The 19999-nt window shown below is 53.3% G+C and overlaps 1 protein-coding gene across 2 annotated transcripts in view; it reads right to left on the bottom strand.

Annotated features, from left to right (window-relative positions):
* Positions 1-19999, bottom strand: part of JADE2 (jade family PHD finger 2) — a 129618-nt gene that overhangs the window by 99269 nt on the left and 10350 nt on the right. For both annotated transcript variants that reach the window (XM_051844221.3, XM_089335868.1), the window contains exon 3: positions 8830-8975. In XM_051844221.3, the coding sequence (XP_051700181.1) occupies positions 8830-8844 (15 nt within the window). In that variant the 5' untranslated portion in view covers positions 8845-8975. The remainder of the gene's footprint in view (positions 1-8829; positions 8976-19999) is intronic.

The following is a 19999-nucleotide window of genomic DNA, read 5'->3' as shown; positions in this document are numbered from 1 at the left end:
ACCTTCCTTCTGCCAGGGCTGCTTGTCTTCCTGTGGCTTTTCAAGCCTTGGACATCTCTGGCTGACTGATGGCTCCCGTTCTGCCTGCCAGGCTCTGCTGCTGACCCCACCCTCCATACCCGCCCTGGCTTGAGTCAGCACTCAGCTGGCTGCTTGAGCCCTGGCTCTGGTCTCTAAGAGGTCTCCAGCCAAAGCTGCAGCTCAGCTCAAAGCACTTCTGCATTTGGTCTCTTCGGTTCATTGATCAGGAATCATATGATCTTTTAAAAACACAGCTGGTTGAGCTGCCCATCTGTGCATCTACACTTGGATCAGTAAATCAGGCGGGCTGGAATTTATTGAAACCTGCAGGTCTGAGAATAGAATGAGGCTGCCCTCACTGTGCCTCCCCGGGATGGTTCTCCTTTCTCTGAATCATCTTCATTTTCAGGGCCACCCTCGGCTAGGCTTCCCACAGTGCCTCTGTTTCTATGTGCATGTCTCCTTCGCGCCTCTAAGGACTGTTTTCTCTGCACACTGAGATTCACTAATTACAGGGTGAAACACTAATCGCACTCTTCCCCCTTCTCTGTCACACACACACACACACACACACACACACACACACATATACACTTACTCCCCAGACAAGATGAGATGGGTCCCAAGTCTTTAGCCAGGCCAGTAACCCAAGGCAGTCAAGTTCTGTCCACTTGTTCCCCTGCCCATCGTGGGAGCACTACTGCTGGGGCAGGGACTTCAACGGCTCCCCAGTGTGTGGTCTAGCAGAGTACTTGGACACCCAGAACAAACACTGTGTTTCTCAGTCTCCTTTGCAGCTAGCCTAACTTCATCGCTGGAGTTAGAGCAGCCATCTTGGAACACAAGGATGGAGTCACACTTAGGGGCTTGCACATGTGGTAAGAGCTTCCGAAATGGCCCCCAATGACTCCGAGTGTCTGGTATTTGTGTCCTTGTTTAGTTTTCGCCTACACCGGGTAGGGCCGAGCTCAGGGCGCATGACGTCTGAGTTGATGTCATCATTGTCTTACTCTCTCTCGGATCCCTTGTCTAGCCTCACAGAAGCTGGAGGACGTGTTGTCAGCCACGCAGGCCACCCTGCAGAGGAAGTGAAGTGCAGAGGAAGCCAAGCTTCCTGCCCACAGCCAGAGCCACCTTGCCAGAGATGCTGTAGTCCCCACAGCTCCATCTACCATGGCTACTGCAACCTTGCGAGAGCGCTCAGGCCAGAACCAAACAGCTAAGTCACTCTGAACCCTGACACACAAAGTGGGAGATGACATGGGTGCTGGTGGTTGTGACACCCACGTTCCTAATTGTGGTGCCTGGGTTCAAGCCCCGGCTCTGCTCCTTATTCCAGCTTCCTGCTAGTGCACACGCTTGGTGACACCAGGTGATGGCTCAAGTAGTTGGGTCCCTGCCACCCACGTAAGAGACCTGGATGGATCTCCTGGCTCCTGACTTGGGCCTGGCCCAGCCCTGGCTGTTGTGGGCATTTGGGGAATGGACCAGTGGGTAGAAGATCTCTGCCTCTGTAACTTTCAAATAAATAAATTTTTTTTTAAATAGCAAAGTTTGAGATGCTTATTGTGATAATCCCCTGAATTGAAGCAGTTTGTTACTCAGTAACAGCAAAGGCCAACAAAACAGAGGGACTCTCGACCTCTTGAAGGTATGCGGGCCAAGGCAACCCCACACGCTGACCTAATCCGTTATTTTTATTTTTTGAAAAAGCGAAGTAAGCCTCTCTTGTTTCAACATCTATTATTTGGAGTTTTCTGTCGCTCAGTCACAAACTCTTGGAAGAACCGTTCACTGGAAGTGCCTGGTAGAGGCTGTCACTCATCCCTGCTGCCAGTGGCAGGTTGAAACCTAAACCTTCGTAACACACTGAGTGGTTTGTGTCAAAACGTCTGGAAGAGGAGGCTTATCGTGAGAACCTTGGGCCACGGAGCAGGAGGCCCTGACCTCACCTGCGCCTGCAGGGCCTCACCTATCCCTGGGGGACCCTACCTGGCACAGGGCTCCCTGGGGTACCCATCATGTCCAGGCTGACTTGTGAATGAAGTGCTCTGGGGCACCCTGGGGTGCTTCCCCAGCTGCTGTGGCTGTGGCTGGTTTTGGATGGCAGTGGACACCTCCAAGAGCACAGGTGACCCTTCTACGACCCCGCCTGCCAGTGTGTAGCAAACCCTCAGCAGAGACCAGGGGCCCGGCTCAGGTGCCTTCAGCCATGGCAGCTGTCCCGCCAGCCTAGCCCTCCTTCTCTGTGTCCTGCCTGCAGGACAGCCAACCCCTGGGCAGCCTCCTCTTCACCCCCTGCTTTGTCATGACTCCAGCACCCATGTGGACTCACAACCAGTGCCATTCCTAACCTTCAGCAGCACAATTCCTTAAGGTGAATTTTTTGGCCAGCACTTGACTCTCTGCCACATGCTCCCCTCAAGACACCCGCCCTGGCACTGCAGGAATGGGGAAAACCCCGGGGCAGCCCATGCACTTTCCCCTGTCCCCTCCTCTCCCACTACACGCCCATGTCCAGGCCAGCCTCCCAGCCCTCCTGTGTCTCCACCTGCCTGCAGATACTGCCAGCTGGACAGCCCGGCTCATCCATACTCGCCGCGGCTCAGACTGGATCTGGTATCACCCAGTCCACCCCCTTTCTCATTCTGAAAGAGAACTTGGGGGTCATCGTTGTCACATTTCCCGGGTTCAATTCTGCCAAAATATTCCTTCAACTGGTTCCCTGCACTGCATTCCTCAGCTCTGCCTCCCAGCAGGTCTCTAAGCCCCAGGCTGCTCCACAGGGACAGACAGCAGCTGCTCTAAGTGCAGAGCCACCCAAGGCCCTGGCTTTTTTAACCCCCGCAACCCACAGGTAAAGAACAGAGTTCCCTCTGAGGCTCCAGCACCCCATGTGATGCCCCACTGCCTGCTCCTGCCATACTCAGAAGCCCCAGGTCTTCCTCTGGAGACGCACACGGGGTCATGGGTGGGGCTCCTCCTCAGTGTTGCTGGGACACTAAGGAGTTTGCTTCTCCGGGTGCTTCCTACACCCCTTGCTGAAGTCTTCACCTACACTACAAGGGCAGGCGCCAACCAGCTTCATCTCACTACTCCAGTGCCTGCCATGGAGCCCCTCACGCAGCAGGTGCTCAATAAGTGCTCACTGAATGAATGAGCATGCTAAGAAAGCAATATTTATGGGGTTAGTGTTGTGACACAGTGGGTTAAGCCACTGCCTACAATGCTAGCATCCCATATGGATGCTAGCTCGTGTCCCGGCTGTTCCACTTCCGATCCTGCTCCCTGCTAACGGCCTGGGAAAGCAGCAGAAGACGGCCCAAGTCCTTGGGCCCCTGCACCCATGTGAGAGACCTGGATGAAGCTCCTGGCTCTTAGCTTTGGCGTGGCCCAGCACTAGCCATTACAGCCATTTGGGGAATGAACCAACGGATGGAAGATCTCGTTCTCTGTAACTCTGCTTTTCAAATAAATAAAATAAATCTTTTTTTTTTTTTTTTAAAGGCTGCCTTAGAAGGACTAGCAGCCTTGATGTAGATGTGCTGCCCTATGCTGAATGAACATTTCCTCCTCAGGAGAGCCACTCCACATAAGTGTATGTAGATAGATGAATAGATCTGTGAAATCTGATCCCTGCCTAGGAGCCTGCCATGAATTAATCATGACTGGCCATTTGCACAGAATCCCTCCTCACAGAGCACTTCTGCAGAGACCTGGAGTTCCCACCTCACGAGTCGCTTGCTTGCCTCGCACTCACAGCTGTGGCTCTCACTGGACCCCACAGGGCCCCCCCCAACCCCCGTTATGCTTAATACAGGAAAACCTGCCTAAGGAAGTGAGGTGATGTCCGAGGGCACAGAGCAAGTCCTCCCCCTCCAGGGTGGGTGTGAAGCCCTGTGATGCCAGCGAGCACCCTGGGCTCTGGGGGAAGCTGCCCTGAGACTGCGGGAGTTTGAGACACACCCCCAGCCCCCAAGGTCCTTAGATCACCGGATGTCTCTGGTGTCAGCTCTTCTCCTAGGCAGGCAACAACCGGGACAGACAGCCACCCAGCTGACTCGAGCATAAAGGGGACTCTCAATGCAAATGCAGGAACGTCCCAGGAACTGGAAACTCACTGGACAAGCATTCCGCCTTTTTTGCTGCTCTGCACTCTTGTCTGCGTTTCTGATCTGTTTCCCTTTTCACAAAACCCTTGACCGTGTTTTGCAAGGCCCATCACAACCACCAGCGCTGAGTCGGCCTGACTCACAGCACCAATGCCTGCTACCCTGGCAGCAGAAGGTTCCGGAGCCTGGGGAGCAGGGGCTGGGCTCAGTCTAGGGGTGGCATTCATTCCCCCAGGTTATGCCTTTGGCCCTGGCCATCACATAACATGAATTGGTTATAATATTTTACTGCTTCCTTCATGAATTAATGATTTAAATTAAGTCTTTGACACATGTTAATTTTATATCCTAAGAGAGTCATGGCTACGTCCTCTTTTAAAATGTATGATCATGTGCTCAGTTTAGAAACGTTACTGATATATTACAAAATAATTTAGAAAGAGACACAAGCCATTGTTAGTGGTTACCTGTAGGGGAAAGAAAAGGAGGAAGCATTCATTCTTTCATGTCTTTTTGCATAATTTAAATTTTTAATCTATGCTAAAAGAATTTCAGGCAAATGCTTATGGGTCACTTTTTTTTTTTAATTTATTTGAAAGGTAGAGTTATAGAGAGGCAGAAGAAGAAAGAGAAAGAGAGATCTTCTATCCACTGGTTCACTCCCCAAATGGCTGAAACAACCAGGAGCCAGGAACTTCCGGGTCTCCCATGTGGGTGAAGGTGCCCAAACACTTGGGCCATCTCCTGCTGGTTTTCCCAGGCCATAGCACAGAGCTGGATTGAAAGTAGAGAAGCCAGGCCGGCGCCGCGGCTCACTAGGCTAATCCTCCGCCTAGCGGCGCCGGCACACCGGGTTCTAGTCCCGGTCGGGGCGCCGGATTCTGTCCCGGTTGCCCCTCTTCCACGCCAGCCCTCTGCTGTGGCCAGGGAGTGCAGTGGAGGATGGCCCAGGTGCTTGGGCCCTGCACCCCATGGGAGACCAGGAAAAGCACCTGGCTCCTGGCTCCTGCCATCGGATCAGCGCGGTGCGCCGGCCGCAGCGCGCTGTCCGCGGCGGCCATTGGAGGGTGAACCAACGGCAAAAGGAAGACCTTTCTCTCTGTCTCTCTCTCTCACTGTCCACTCTGCCTGTCAAAAAAAAAAAAAAAAAAAAAAGTAGAGAAGCCAGGTTTCAAACAAGCACCATATGGGATGCCAGCACTGCAGGCAATGGCTTTACCTGCCATGCCACAGCACTGCTCCCATGGGTCACTTTTTAAAAATACCTTTCTGTATTGAAAAATAGCACTAATTTCTTTTTATTTTTTCAAGAGATTTATTTATTTATTTGAAAGTCAGGGTTCCAGAGAGAGATCTTCCATCTGTTGGTTCACTCCCCAAATGGCCTCAATGGCCAGGGGTAGGCCACGCCAAAGTCAGGAGCTCCATCTGGGTCTGCCACGTGGGTGGCAGAGGCCCAAACAGTTAGAGGAGCGGTGGGGACATATATGGTGCCCATATGGGACGCCAGCATCACAGGTGACAGCTTTACCCATTATGTCACAATATATATAGTACTAACTTTATAATTATCTGTTAGGCTCAACTTATAGTAAAACTTTTTTAACTTTTATAATGGTATGTTCATTTTACAACTGAAAAAGTTCCCTGCCACCTCCCAGAAGCCCATGGGGAGGCATTTAGTCTAGTAATTAAGATGCCCATGTCCCGTATCAGAGCACCTTGGGTTCAATGTCTGGCTTCAGTCAAGCTTCCAGCTAATGCAGACCCTGGGAGACAGTGATGATGGCTCGAGCAGTTTGGCTCCTGCCACCCCCTTGGGAGACCTGGATTGACTTCCTGGCTCCTGGCTGTGGGGACTGAATTAACAGATGAGAGCTCTTGATGTTTCTGTCTCTTTCTCTCTCTGCCTCTCAAATAAACAAATACAACTTTTTAAATAAATAAATAAAAAGCCTAGTGATGTCATCATTCAATTGTGTGAATTGTAAAGGAAAGAACAAACCAAAAGGCAACACTATACCTTGACATATTGCTGCAAAGCAGTCAGGGATAGCCAGGGGGTGGGGAAGAGCTCCAGTTCACACTGCACCCATGTGACAGGGTCCCAGGTGCCCGCTGCACCCTTCATGCATCAGGAGCTGCCCAAGAGGCTGGACTTCTTCACTGTCCAGTAGCTGGCCCTGGCAGCCCTGCTCAGAGAACCCTTAATGGCAAGTGGAAGTCGGAGTGGAGCATCAGCTCCACCTGCCCCTCCTCCCCAGCAACTTGAGAGGCAGCCCATCCTGGGCGGCCCGCAGCTGAGAGGAGAGCGCCTGCCAAGCCGTGTCTTGCACAATGCACTTCCGAGAGGTACACGGCATTTTTGTCAACTGAATCGTGTCTTCCTCCTAACTTACATGATGGTTCAGATATGCCTTTGCTTCCGCGCTCCTGGCTGAATCATCTGCTGGTCGTGGCTCCCAACACTTCACATTCTTCTGTCTCCATTCACCAAGCCATAAACCGGTCTTTCCTTAAGCACAGGAGGGTGGAAGCTTCCTTCTAGGAATGCCTTGGCGGAGCAGGCTTGCCATCTTAGCATGGGGGGTGGGGGTGAGGTAGGAAGGGGGCCAGAATCAAGGGCACTGGGGCTACCTCTCCATCCCAGGCACCCCTACCCCTGCCCTCAGTGTGTTCCATCTCCTGCACAAGGGTGCTTCCTGAATTCACTCCCAGGCAAGAAGGACTGAAGAGGAGCAGGGGCAGGTGCACGGCGCCTCCCTCGATCACCACGCATACTCAGCTGGCCTGGCTGCTTGCTCCTCTCCCGCAGTGAGCACACAGTCTCGGCGGCAGCCAGCGCCAAAAGGGCTTCCCAAGAAGCAAGAACTCACCAGCTGCTGTGGGGAAGCCGGGCCTCACCCTCAGTGCCAATGTGGCTCACTGCTCAGGGATGTTTGAGCCCAGCCCAAGCCATCTGACAGCGTCCCTCTCTCCCGTAAGTCATTCCATGATGCCCCATTGCCTCTGGGGTCAGGTCCAAGTGTTGTGGCCTGGTCTTCAAGCCCCTTCCTTCTCAGTCTGGCCCCAGCCCATCTCAGCACCCTGTCCCTACACTACATCTCCCCAACACTGCTCCCCATCTCCTGGCCTGACAGCTCATCCCCCCATACCATGCTGCAGTCTTACCTAATGACAAGCCTACAGGCTGTTTTCCAAGCCCTCATAGTTGCCCCAAATGCCTCACTCATGTCAGTGCCAGCCTCTCTCATGAACAGGAAGAATCAGGATTGCATCACAGCCGATGCAGATACAGGCCGATGCCAGCGTACGTCCCACCGTGGGGCCTTACCCTGGTGCTCACGCCACCCCTGGGCCTGCACCTGGGTGAACACCACATGAATTGCTCTCCAGAATGCCTCACTCTGCCTGAGCAGCTGCAGGTCCCGCCCACCCCAAACAGCTCACTGCCTGGAGCCGAGGCACTTGTATTAGGACACATCACAGCATCTCGCTGCCAAAGTGACAACTACAATTACGTTTTGGCCGACAGCTGGAGCTGAGAGAATGTACAAACAGCCAAGCTTCCAGAGCGCCCGTGAATCAGCAGGCCTGGCTGCGTGTCCAGCTGGTGGACCAGGGGTGTCCTTCCTGCCCATCACCCAGGTCCTCCCCTGGCAGGCGGCCTGTGGCTTCCTGCCTTCACCCAGCACCTGGGACCCTCCCCCTCCCCAGGACTCACAGGGGTTAAAGAGTCAGGGAGGTGAAGCCCAGGCAAGGTCAGTACCACCAGGCAGGGACTTGGTTTCAAGGCACAGGCAGGCACAGGCCAGGCCACAGGCCAAGCTGCCCAGGAGTGAAGTCCATTACGCTGGGCAGCCTGAGACAGGGTGTGGTCTTGGTGGGCAGAGATCTCTGCTGAGGTGCCTGGGCCTGTGTGCAGAGCGGTGGGGGCAGGATGGAACAGAATGTGAACCCAGACAGTCTGGCTCCAGAACCTGGCTGGATTATGCCTCTGTATCCCGGTTTGGCTCCCTTAGTCTGGCACTGGCTGCAGGACACCAAGGGACCTCCAGGTCATTCCTCTCACAGGGTGAGTTGTGTTGGGGCCTCCAAGTAGACTTTGGTCTGGAAGCCAAAATACTACTACAGAAAACAAACAACAGCTACAGGTGACAGGTGCTGGGCTGCAGACTGGGCAGAAACCGGAAAGCCTCAAGGATTTCCTGGTTGAATAGTTTTGCACGTGCATTAGAACAAGCATCACCGGGAAGCTGCGCTGTGGCCAGCGTTGCCCCTGGAGACCGTGGGCAGGAGCAGGAGCCATCCTTCCTCTCTGACCTGCAGGCCCTCTTGCCCGGGTTCCCGCGCAGCCTCTGGGAGTGGAGACTGAGATCCTCAGAGCCCTCCCAGGAGCCACTGCCCTTCACAGCTCCCGGGCGGGGCAGAACCTGCCTGTCCTCCCAGTGTGCCCAAGCACAAGCCGGCCAGGGCGCAGCAGGTGGACAGCGCAGCTCCCCAGCTGCCAAGGGGGCGGGGAGGGCTGGTAGGGCCGGGCGCAGGAGCGTTTGTGTTTCAAGTGGCCGCTGCCCGTGAATCACCAATTTCGTTCTGTGCTCTCAGCTCCGCGAAGCCATCATTTCCAGCCAGCCTCACATGGAGCTGGCGGCCAGAGCCTCTTAGTGGGGCTATAAATAGCAGATCATCAACTCACCTCTTGTGAGCTCATCCCAGGCTCCGCGGTTCTCTGTGCGTCTTCCAGCTGCCTGCACGTCACTGTCACTCACATTTCCCAGGTGAAGCCCGGCTGAGAGACCCAGGGCACGCTCTGGGGGCGCTGCAGGGTTTCGGTTCCCAGAGCTGTTCAGGGTGACAGGGAGGGCAACGGCAGACTTTTGAAGAGCTTGACATTTAAGACGTCATAATTATAATCTCGGTCTCTGTGCTCCTCTCCAATTAAATGCGGCAGCAAGGGACTGTCATTTCTCCACCCCATCCTGGAAATCAAAGGCAAAGGACTCACCCGACGCACAAGCAGAGAAAGCCCACGGAATGGGGAGCACCGAGGGAGAGGGTGCAGGCCTTCCTGCAGCCTCGTCTGCTCACGCTCAGGGAACACGGTGTGGTTCACAGGTTCCAGACACCAGCTCACATCCCTGGAGACTGCTCTCAGCACTCCTGCAGGGTGCTCCCCAGCTTGCAGGCTCTGCGCCCCGTGTCTTGTCCATCCCTCCCAACAGCCGTCTCCAGTTCACTGCTGGTATCAGCTGCTCTCTGCAGGTGAGGAGGCTGCTACCCACAGGTGACTCACCCACACAGGCTTTCCATCCCACCCAGTCTCTGAGCCACCATCCCTCCTGCCTGCTGGAGAGGTCCCTGTGCACGTCCTTGTATGTCCCTCTGTGCCATGTGTGACCTGAGAGACTTGGGTTGCAGCCTCAGCTTCCCAGCTCTGTGACTGTGAAAGGAGCTAGGTGCCCACAGGTTCATCACTCCCCAGTCCTAGGCTCTGTGGCTCCTGAATGCTACTTGTCATTATCTGCTGCCAAACCTGGATTTCTGGGGCAATATTGTGGCCCATCGGGTTAAGCCACTGGCATCCCATATGGGCACCCGTTCGTATCCCAGAGGATCTACTTCCAATCACCTTCCTCCTAATGCACCTGGGAAAGCAGTGCAAGATGGCTCAAACTTGGGCCCCTGCACCCAGGTAGGAGACCTAAATGAAGCTCCTGGCTCCTGGCTACCATCTGGCCCAATCCCCGCCATAGCACCCATTTGGAGAGTGAACTAGCAGATGGAAGATTCTCTCTCTCTCTCCCAGATAAATAAATATTTTAAAAATCTGATTTTCTTCAAGGTTCTCTGGGCCAACACCATGGTCTTCCTCATGGTTACACTTCCCTAGACCCCAGAGAAGCAGAAGTCAGGCAAGCTTGCTCTAAGCAGTCTCCTCCTGTGCCTGCCCAGAGTCGCAGCCCCTGTTTGGGGTCTAGTCCCCTGGAGAGGCCTGCCATGACGGCTTCCCAGCTCAGCGCCATACCTGCTGATCACTGTGAGAACACAGATTCCTAGGCTGCTCCCCAGGTCCCCTGAAACAAAGTCTCCCAGGGTAGAGGCCAGGGCCTGGCTTTTTCAGAAGCTCCCCTAGGCGTCTGTCTAGCCGGTGTTGAGCCCCTTGTCTAACAGGCCCCCTGGACTCTGGCCTCTGCCTCTCTGGCCCCTCCCACCCAAGGCTGTCAGCTTGATTTCCTCGCAGTGATATTTATCTCGTGTCTCTCTCTGTGCTCAACATCCTGGTGAGGCTCCCACTGCAGGAGAAGTCCCAGACCCGCAGTGTGGTGTTCGAGGCCCCGTTCACCTGCCCACGCACTCTCCAGCCCATGCTTGGGTGTCCCCTCCCCAGCCATATTCATTGAGAGCCCCCTTAACTGACCCAACCCAGCTTTCCCCACGGTACATCTGGACTTCAGGTTGGCTCTGGGCACAGCACAGCCCTTGAAATGGTGGTCGCCCCCCGAGACTGTGAGCCCTTCAGCAAGAAGGATAAAGAGGTACCCCAAAACATCCCTGGTAACACGAGACCCAGAGCACAGCACACACGGAGGGTCCTGTGAGGTCTGTGGGTGAGGGCGATCAGCCAGCAGACACAGTCCAGCCAGGCAGGTATGAATACACAGGAGTGGAGTGGGGCCTGTGATGGGTTCAGAGAGCGTTTTGCTCTTTTCTGTGCTTTTGTCAAGCAGAGAAGCCAGCAGATCTGGGGGCCCCAGGGACAAGGGCTGGGCTCCCAAGTGCCTTCCTTGCTTCTCTATCCCCACTAGCAGGCAGGGAAGCAGAGAGCCAGCTGGGGCTTGTGCCATTGTTCAGGAGGTCAGGAGTGTTTTACCAACACGCCTAAATCACGCGTGCACTTGGACTTAGCTCCACTTCCTGTCAAAAAAAAAAGGGGGGGGGTTACTTCAAAATAAAATCCAAAGTGACAGTGTGGACATAAAGCTGACATTCCAGAACAGACCTGGAAATTGTCACCTGAAATTACCTCAGAGTGAAAAGTGACAGCAGGGGCTGGTGGTGTGGCGCGGTGGGTTAAAATGCCACCCATGATGGCAGCATCCCATACGGGGGCTGGTTCAACTCCCCACTGCTCCCCTCCCTGCAATGCCTGTGGGAAGACAGGGGATGATGCCCCAAGTGTTTGGGCCCTTGTATCCATACAGGAGGCCTGGATGGAGTTCCAGGTTCCTGGCTTTGGCCTGGCTGTTGTGCTCATTTGGGGAGTCAACCAATGGATAGCAGATCTTTGTGTCTCTCCTTCTTCTTCTTCTTTTTTTTTTTAGAAATCATAGTGGATCTAGACACAGTCTAATCCAATGTGACCTCATTTTTATTTTATTTTATGTTTTTGACAGGCAGAGTGGACAGTGAGAGAGAGAGACAGACAGAGAGAAAGGTCTTCCTTTACCGTTGGTTCACCCCCCCAGTGGCCACTACAGCCGGCGTGCTGCAGCTGGCGCACCGCGCTGATCCGAAGCCAGGAGCCAGGTGCTTCTCCTGGTCTCCCATGCGGGTGCAGGGCCCAAGGACTTGGGCCATCCTCCACTGCCTTCCTGGGCCACAGCAGAGAGCTGGACTGAAAGAGGAGCAACTGGGACAGAATCCGGTGCCCCGACCAGGACTAGAACCTGGGGTGTGGGTGCCACAGGCGGAGGATGAGCCTAGTGAGCCGCGGCGCCGGCCTGTGTCTCTCCTTCTTAACTAAATAATAAAAACAAATGTGACACCAAGAACATCTGGTTCCACATGGCAGAGTCTGCTCCCTCCCCAAAACCTACAAGGGAAACTGTGAGGATTAGGGAGAGAGAGGAAGTGACAGTGCCTCCAAGGCAGGGTGGAGCCACGCCTTGGAGGAAAGGTGACTCACAACCAGAGTCCATGGGAGAAGCAGGGCAGCTGCCAAGGGAGACGGAGCTGGGAATGGGAGACTTGGGCCACCTGAGGGCCAGGGAGAGTCCAGGTGAGCAGTAGGTGACCCACACCTGCTGGCTCCTCCAGCTGACCTCTTGTTTACTTCCTGGGGAATCTGGGTCAGGGAATCCGGCTGGGGAGGGTGGGTGTGACATGCAGACCTGAAAAGATGGGGAATAAATGAAACCCTGGGTGCTAAAAGGTGAACTGAGCTCCCCCAACCCCGTCCTCGCCCTCCTGCTGGGGAACCTGCAAGCCAGGCACACACCTCACCTTCATGATGGAGACTAAAGAATCCTTTTCTGTAGAAACCGACCAGGCTCAAGGGGAAGACGAATACACACAAATACACACACACAATTTATTTACCTTACGGAAAGAGAGAGAGATTATTTACCTGCTGGGCCAGGCTGAAGCCAGGAGCCAGCAACTCCATCTTGATCTCCCATGTGAGTGGCAAGGACTCAAGCACTTGGACGTCATCTACTGCCTTCCCAGGTGCATTAGCAGGAAGCTGGAACCTAAGTGGAGTAGGCGGGACTTGAACTGGCACACCACGGTGAGGTGCTGGCAGAGGCTTAACCTGCTCTACCACATCGCTGGTCCTTCTTGCTCCCTTGATGTACCTTAAGGAGATTTTAACCTTTACAGAATTATTTTAGGGGCCAGTGCTGTGGACTACTAGGTTAAGCCACCGCCTGTGGCGCCAGCATCCCATGTGGATGCCAGTTTGAGTCCTAGCTGCTCCATTTCTGATCCAGCTCCCTGTTAATGTGCCTTGAAAAGCAGTGGAAGATGGCCCAAGTGCTTGGGCCACTGTACCCACATGGAGACCCAGAAGAAGCTTCTGGATCCTGGCTTCAGATTGGCCCAGCTCTGGCAGTTGCATCCACTTGGACGGTAAACCAGCATATGGAAAACCTCTCAGCCGGCACCGCGACTCACTAGGCTAATCCTCCGCCTTGCGGCGCCAGCACACCGGGTTCTAGTCCTGGTTGGGGTGCCGGATTCTGTCCCGGTTGCCCCTCTTCCAGGCCAGCTCTCTGCTGTGGCCTGGGAGTGCAGTGGAGGATGGCCCAAGTCCTTGGGCCCTGCACCCCATGGGAGACCAGGAGAAGCACCTGGCTCCTGCCATCAGATCAGCGCTGTGCGCCGGCCTCAGTGCACTGGCCGCGGTGGCCATTGGAGGGTGAACCAACGGCAAAAAGGAAGACCTTTCTCTCTGTCTCTCTCTCACTGTCCACTCTGCCTGTCAAAAAAAAAAAAAAAGAAAAAAAAAGAAAAGAAAATCTCTCTCCCTCTGCCTCTCCCTGTCTTTCTCTCTGTAACTCTGCCTCACAAATAAATAAATATTTTAAAAAAGAATTACTTTATGTAATGATTGCTTTAAGAATAGGAGTGGAGGGAATGGGTGTTTGATACAAACCCAAGGACCCAACTACTCGGGACGTGACCACCATGACTCCCAGACACGTTAGCAGGAAGCTGTGATTCCAACGGACAACTCCTAGATGAGATGTATGCATCCCAAGCAGCGGCTTAACGCACTGTGCCACCACACCTGCCCCAGCAAAGACCTGTGGTGGAGTCAGCTCAGGACCAAGCTCCCAGGCAGGGAAGTCCACCATTGGATAAGCTCCACCCAAGCGTGCTGGCCACCCAGTCATGTCTTCAGCACCTAATCCTTTAATAGGATCAGAGAACTGGATCCTTGGATATTTAAAGAATGCTGAAGACCAGAGAGATGGGGGAAGGGCAGGGTGTGAAGGGTGGGAGGGAGAACCCATAAATTCAGGGAAGAATAGAAAACCTTCAATACATTATACAAATCCTCAGGGAGAGAAAATGTTTCCTTCTCAAGGTTCATTATCATGAAATGTCAAAAGCACCAGGGTGGCCGGCACTGCGGCTCACTAGGCTAATCCTCCGCCTTGCGGCGCTGGCACACCGGGTTCTAGTCCCGGTCGGGGCACCGGATTCTGTCCCGGTTGCCCCTCTTCCAGGCCAGCTCTCTGCTGTGGCCAGGGAGTGCAGTGGAGGATGGCCCAAGTACTTGGGCCTGCACCCCATGGGAGACCAGGAGAAGTACCAGGCTCCTGCCATCGGATCAGCGCGGTGCGCCGGCTGCAGTGTGCCGGCCGTGGCGGCCATTGAAGGGTGAACCAACGGCAAAGGAAGACCTTTCTCTCTGTCTCTCTCTCTCACTGTCCACTCTGCCTGTCAAAAAAATAAATAAATAAAACAAAAACACCAGGGTAAAGCAAAGACCCTGAAAGAAGACAGAAAGGAAAAGCAGGTCCATCCGGAGTCGGTAATCTCAGGGGCCCCACAGCCCCATGGAGGGGAGTCAGAGCTCCAGACGGCAGTGGGGTTCAGCCCAGGAATCAAATCCAAGCCCTTGGTCAACAAGCACAGGAGAATTACGACGTTTATAACAAGGGAGATGGAAAATAATTTGCCCCACAGTTTTCCTTCCTGGGAAGCCCTCCACCCAAACAAGAGAGTCAGCCAAGGGCCAGTGTCATGGTGCCACCTGTGACAACGGCACCCCATCTCTGCGCCGGTTTGAGTCCTAGTGCTCCACTTCTGATCCAGCTCCCTGTTATGTGCCTGGGAAAGCAGCAGAAGATGGCCCAAGTGCTTGGGTCCCTGCCTCCCACATGGGAGACCAGGATGGAGTTCTGGGTTCCTGGCTTTGGCCTGGCTCAGCCCCAGCCATTGCGGCCACTGGGGGAGTGACCTAGAGGATGGAATATCTCCTTCTCTAAAAAACAAAACAAAACTGCAAGAAGCACCTAAGAGTTGAACTGGGTACCTCTGGAGACCAGAAGAGGAGCAGGTGAGGGAGGGACAGGCACTGCCTTCCTGTCCAACCTTTCAATTGTTGTGCATGTCCACACTGCTCTCATACAGATAAGAGGGGATTTTTATTCATCCATTTTATTTGTGAGAGACACAAACACAGAGAGTTCATCTTTTGGTTGACTTCCTAAGTGCCTGCAATGGCCAGGGCTGGCCCAGGCTGAAGCCAGGAGCAGGCACTGAATCCAGGTCTTTCATGTGGGGTGGCAGGGACCCAAGTACTTGAGCCACCACCTGATACTTCCCAGGGTGCACACTGGCAGAAACCTGGAATGGAGAGTGGAATTGGGACTTAAACCCAGGTATGGATATGGAATGTGGGCATCTCTCAACTGGCCTCCCAACCACTGGGCCAAATGCCTCTGCTGAAAGGTAACTGTCAAAAGAAAAGTTAAATGAAAATAACACCTGGGACCCTGACACGTGAACTCTGGTGTCACTGTCCTCACGTGCTAGGACAGTGGCGGAAGAGACGATGGAAGGGCCTTGGCAATGAATATTCCAGTGCGGGAGACGGACGTGAGGCTGAGACTTCCTGGCCAGGTGCTGCGCACTGGTCGGGAACCAGAAGAGTGGAAAGATGACATGCCTGTCTTAGCTGTCACGAAGTCACGAAGGACACAGCCCAAGCTCCACTAACAGAAGGCGGGTCAACAAGAGAAGTGCAAAACAAGCTCATTTTCAAGATTTTCTGTGATGTAGGAGACTTCACGAGTGAAGACCGAGAGTGAAGGAAAGGTGTTTTTATGCTCAGGTTTGATGGAGAGTGGATGGCCACGAAGCAATGTAACAGAAAAGGTGGCCTGGTAGTGACCGCCTGAGGGGAAACCCAGCAGGGCCTGTGTGCCCAGCCCTCTGCACGGCATTCTGTGCTCCCAGGGACAGGTGTAGAGCAGAGCCCCTTCAGTGCAGAAGGGGAAGAGAGAGGATGACCTCTGCACGTCTCAGGGGAGAGGGGTTCTGCTTTCTGTAACCCACTTGGGGAGGAAGGCTGCTGGGTTTGGGAAAGAAGAAAGCGGCCCGAGACGGAAGGGACAGAGGTCAGGGAGGACATCCAGTGCCCTACAGGTCACAGCGAGGGGCAAGGTGAGAAAGCAGCGGAGCCGCTGGCACATGGCAGCTCCTGCTGTCTCAGGACCTGCAGGACAGGCGTTTGGTTCCATTTGCTCTGAATATAAACCACACCCCCGCCTGGACAAGGCTCACACCAGCAGAGGGGGCCAGGGCTCAATAGGCTGACCCCCAGCTCTTCCCTGCTTGCTAGTGACACACCTGCAGCCCTCATGTCAGGAAACATCTGACACAGAAGGAGTGAAAAGGACAGTAGCTAGACTCCAGAAAATCTCCACCTACTCCCCAGGAAACTCCATGAATGCACCTCCCCTTTCATTAAGCAACCCCTACGACGGTAAACACAGTTCCACAGGCCACTCCCCTCAAGTGGGCCTGCCTCTGTGCCATGCAGGTCTCTGCTCTCTCTGGAAAATGCTGGCTGCTCACTGTGTGCTATTCCACAGTCTCACTCCTGAATTCCTTTTTGAAGTGAAGTCAAGGACTTGGGGACCAGGCAGCCCTTGCTCTCTGCATGGAAAGCACCAAGCACGCCCAGGGGCCATACTTGGCAGGGGATCGTGCTCCGAGTCCCCACTGTGTCTAGTCACAGAACGTCCCTCCCTCATCAGTCCCTGTGAGCCCAGGAGGCAATCAAAGGTGCAGAACACAAATGTAAACCAATCCTATTGTTTTTGCCATGAATTATTCCTTTGGTGATGCCATTAGAAGCCAGCCAGCAAGGACCCAATGGCAGAAAACCAATTCAGAATAACTCAGATGAACCACCACATGGCCAATGGTCAGAATAACAACATTGTTTGCTTAAACATCATCAGAGCTTTCTAAGAACAAAAGGCTATGTTCCTCAATTTAAAAAAAAAAGTTGTAAAATGTTTAATTATGGTAGTCAGTCATTAATTTATCATAGATCTGTGAGATCACCGTTTCTTTGAATTCTCCCATGGGTAGCAAGCTCATTTCAACCCAAGGAGGTCTTCTATATTTTTCAGACACCTGTAATTATTTAAAATTCTTCCATTTGGGCAAACATATGGTACAGGGGTTAGGTCCCTGCTTGGCAGGCCTGTGTCCCCTACTGGAGTCCTTCGGTCTCAGTCCTGGATCCTCTTCTGGGCCCTGTTCCTGAGCCTGTGCGCCCTGGGAGGCAGCAGGTGATGGCTCACGTGGCTGAGTCCCTGCCACCCGTGTGGGAGTCCCTGCCTGAGTTCCTGGTCCTGTCCTTTGGGAAATGAACCATCGGGCAGAGGATCTCAATCTCAATCTCGCTCTCTCCTTCTCTTTTCCTCTCTCTCCCTCCCTCCAAGAAAATGTGTGTGTGTGTGTTTCTTTCCCTCTCTTACTAATAAATGTAGTAAGTAAATGAAAAAAAAATTTTTTAATTCTTCCATTTAAGGACGAAATCTGGCTTTGCAGAGCTTTCATTCTTTGGCCCGATGCTTCCCTTGGAATAGAACAAAGAACAAGCCATCTTCTCTGAAGATGTTAAAGGGCCTCTCTAACTCTATCCGCTGCTGCTCCTGTAATCTGGTCTCAAGTTCCCTCCTCCACCTCCTTCCCTGTGAGCACTTCATGAATGCTGTTCTTAAAATAAGGTACTCACACTGAAGTTCTCCCGTTATGGCCTGAGGCGTCCAAAATAGCAAAGAACTTTAACTTTCTGTGATCTGAAGGCTGAGCATCCATTCAGTGAAGTCAAACCAGCCACTAGATTGCTGCTAGGAGAACATCAATTTTAAGGTTTCTGGCAGAGAGACTTGTCTAACTCAGTGGAGTAAAATTGAGCTTACATTTACAAAAGGCTAAAACGTTCATGCATTTTGGTACAGAAAATGCTATCCTGTATGAATATAAATAATGGACAAACTTTTGGAAGACAGAAGCTAATCCGATTTTTATCCTTACTACCTTTGCAGTAAGAAATAGGCTACCTTCCTGTAGGAGGAAGATGTTGGGATTCGAATTTCCATTGCTTTGTAATGTCAACCTGAAGCAATTTTTGTAAGTAGACTAAAAAATGTCTTGCATATTATTCTGTCTTGTGGAAGTCTGCACTGCTGGACATTCAGGATACAGGGGAAGCCCTAGGAGAGAACAGGGTAGAAGACACTCAGGCTAGCAGCTAAGACCCACGTCCCGTATCTGAGTTCCCGGATCTGATACCAACTTCCTGCCAATGCGCACTGTGGGAGGCAGCAGGTTCACACTGCTGAGGCCCTGAGAGTTTCCCATTCAGATTTGCACTGACCCAGCCTTGGCCTTTGTGGCTCCCAGCGGATGGGAACTTCCTGTCTATCTCTCAAAAAAATTACAAAATGTCGCTCCCCCTCTTCGTGGAGGAACGACACTAAACCCTGCCTAGGCTTCATATCCGAGTCACGGCACCATTATGTCGCTCCCCCTCTTCGTGGAGGAACGACACAGGACCCTGCGCTGTTCTTTCATCTGCTCGGCCCTCCCCGGGTTTGCTGCTGGTTCTTCCCGGGTTGGCTACCGACCCTTCCACCTCCGTGGAAGGGCGGTTCCCCCTGCCACATTCCCCACTTCCGCGGGGGAGCAGCACACCGCCGGCCGGCTCTCTCGGGGGCTGCACAGGTGTTCCCCTTAGATGTTCCTGGTGCATGTTGTCTCTCTCCTCCTTTATAGTCCTCCTCCGCCAATCCCAACTCTGCTACCCACACGCCGAGTACGCTGCTCTCCTCCAATCAGGAGCAAGTCCTACAGTTTATTGGTTGAACTGGAGGCAGCTGTGAAGAAGCTGTTTCTCCCTTCTCAGCGCCATATTGTGGGAGAGCAGATGCATAGAATAAGTCTTAATTCCAGTAACTTAGTCTAGTCCGAGTTGCTCCCAGTTGCTCCCCACACAAAATTTTTTAATATTAGAATTATGTCTGTCTTGAACATGCACAGAATTATTTTTCTTGTCATTATTCTCTAAACACTACAGTATAACAACTATTTACATATCTATGCATTTACAATATATTTGCATTATAAGTGACCTGGATATGACTTGAAGTACAGGGGAGGAAGTGAGCAGGTCATATGCAAACATGAACTGTACCAGGGGCTTGAGTGTCTGGATTCTGGTATCCATGGGCAACGCTAGATCCAAGAAGGATACAGACGACAACCCCTCGCAATGCAGATATTCTCCAATAGCCACCGATGGCAAGGTGTGAAAACTTTCACGTCTCTCCTTCCCCTACAGATCAAAGAGCACCGGGATCTCTCTCTTCTTAATGTTTTAAAAAATAGGTGGGGGGGCCGGCGCCGCGGCTCACTAGGCTAATCCTCCACCTTGCGGCGCTGACACACCGCGTTCTAGTCCCGGTTGGGGCGCCGGATTCTGTCCCAGTTGCCCCTCTTCCAGGCCAGCTCTCTGCTGTGGCCCGGGATGGCAGTGGAGGATGGCCCAAGTCCTTGGGCCCTGCACCCCATGGGAGACCAGGATAAGTACCAGGCTCCTGCCATCGGATCAGCACGGTGCGCCGGCCTCAGCACGCCGGCCGCGGCGGCCATTGGAGGGTGAACCAACGGCAAAGGAAGACCTTTCTCTCTGTCTCTCTCTCACTGTCCACTCTGCCTGTCTAAAAAAAATAAATAAATAAATAGGTGGGGGATCACACTGCAGGGCACTGGTGGACTGGGAAAGTCCCGAGCTAAGCACAGTGCAAACTCCCTGGCAAATTACATAACTGGGAAAACCCAATGGACCACAAGGAAACTCACCCCATCTGTAAGGAAGCTGCTGTTCACAGGCACAGCCCGGACGCCTGTCGGTGTGGCGGCCATCCCCCTCCAGCTGTCCCACCTGCCCGCTGCTCCCCTGCCGCTCCTTCAAGAGATCCAGCTCTGCTCACTCTGACTGCTCTGGGCGACTTTTTCACCACCTGTGACACCAGCCTCAATCGGTTATTTCCCGAGACAAAATATTCTACAGTAAGTATTTTAAATATTTGTTTTTCTACTTTTCCAAGGCA

Source organism: Oryctolagus cuniculus, chromosome 6 (genome assembly GCF_051225735.1).
Source record: "Oryctolagus cuniculus isolate XC-2025 breed Fujian yellow rabbit chromosome 6, ASM5122573v1, whole genome shotgun sequence".
Taxonomy (NCBI): domain Eukaryota; kingdom Metazoa; phylum Chordata; class Mammalia; order Lagomorpha; family Leporidae; genus Oryctolagus; species Oryctolagus cuniculus.
This window is presented reverse-complemented; position numbering and strand designations above follow the sequence as displayed.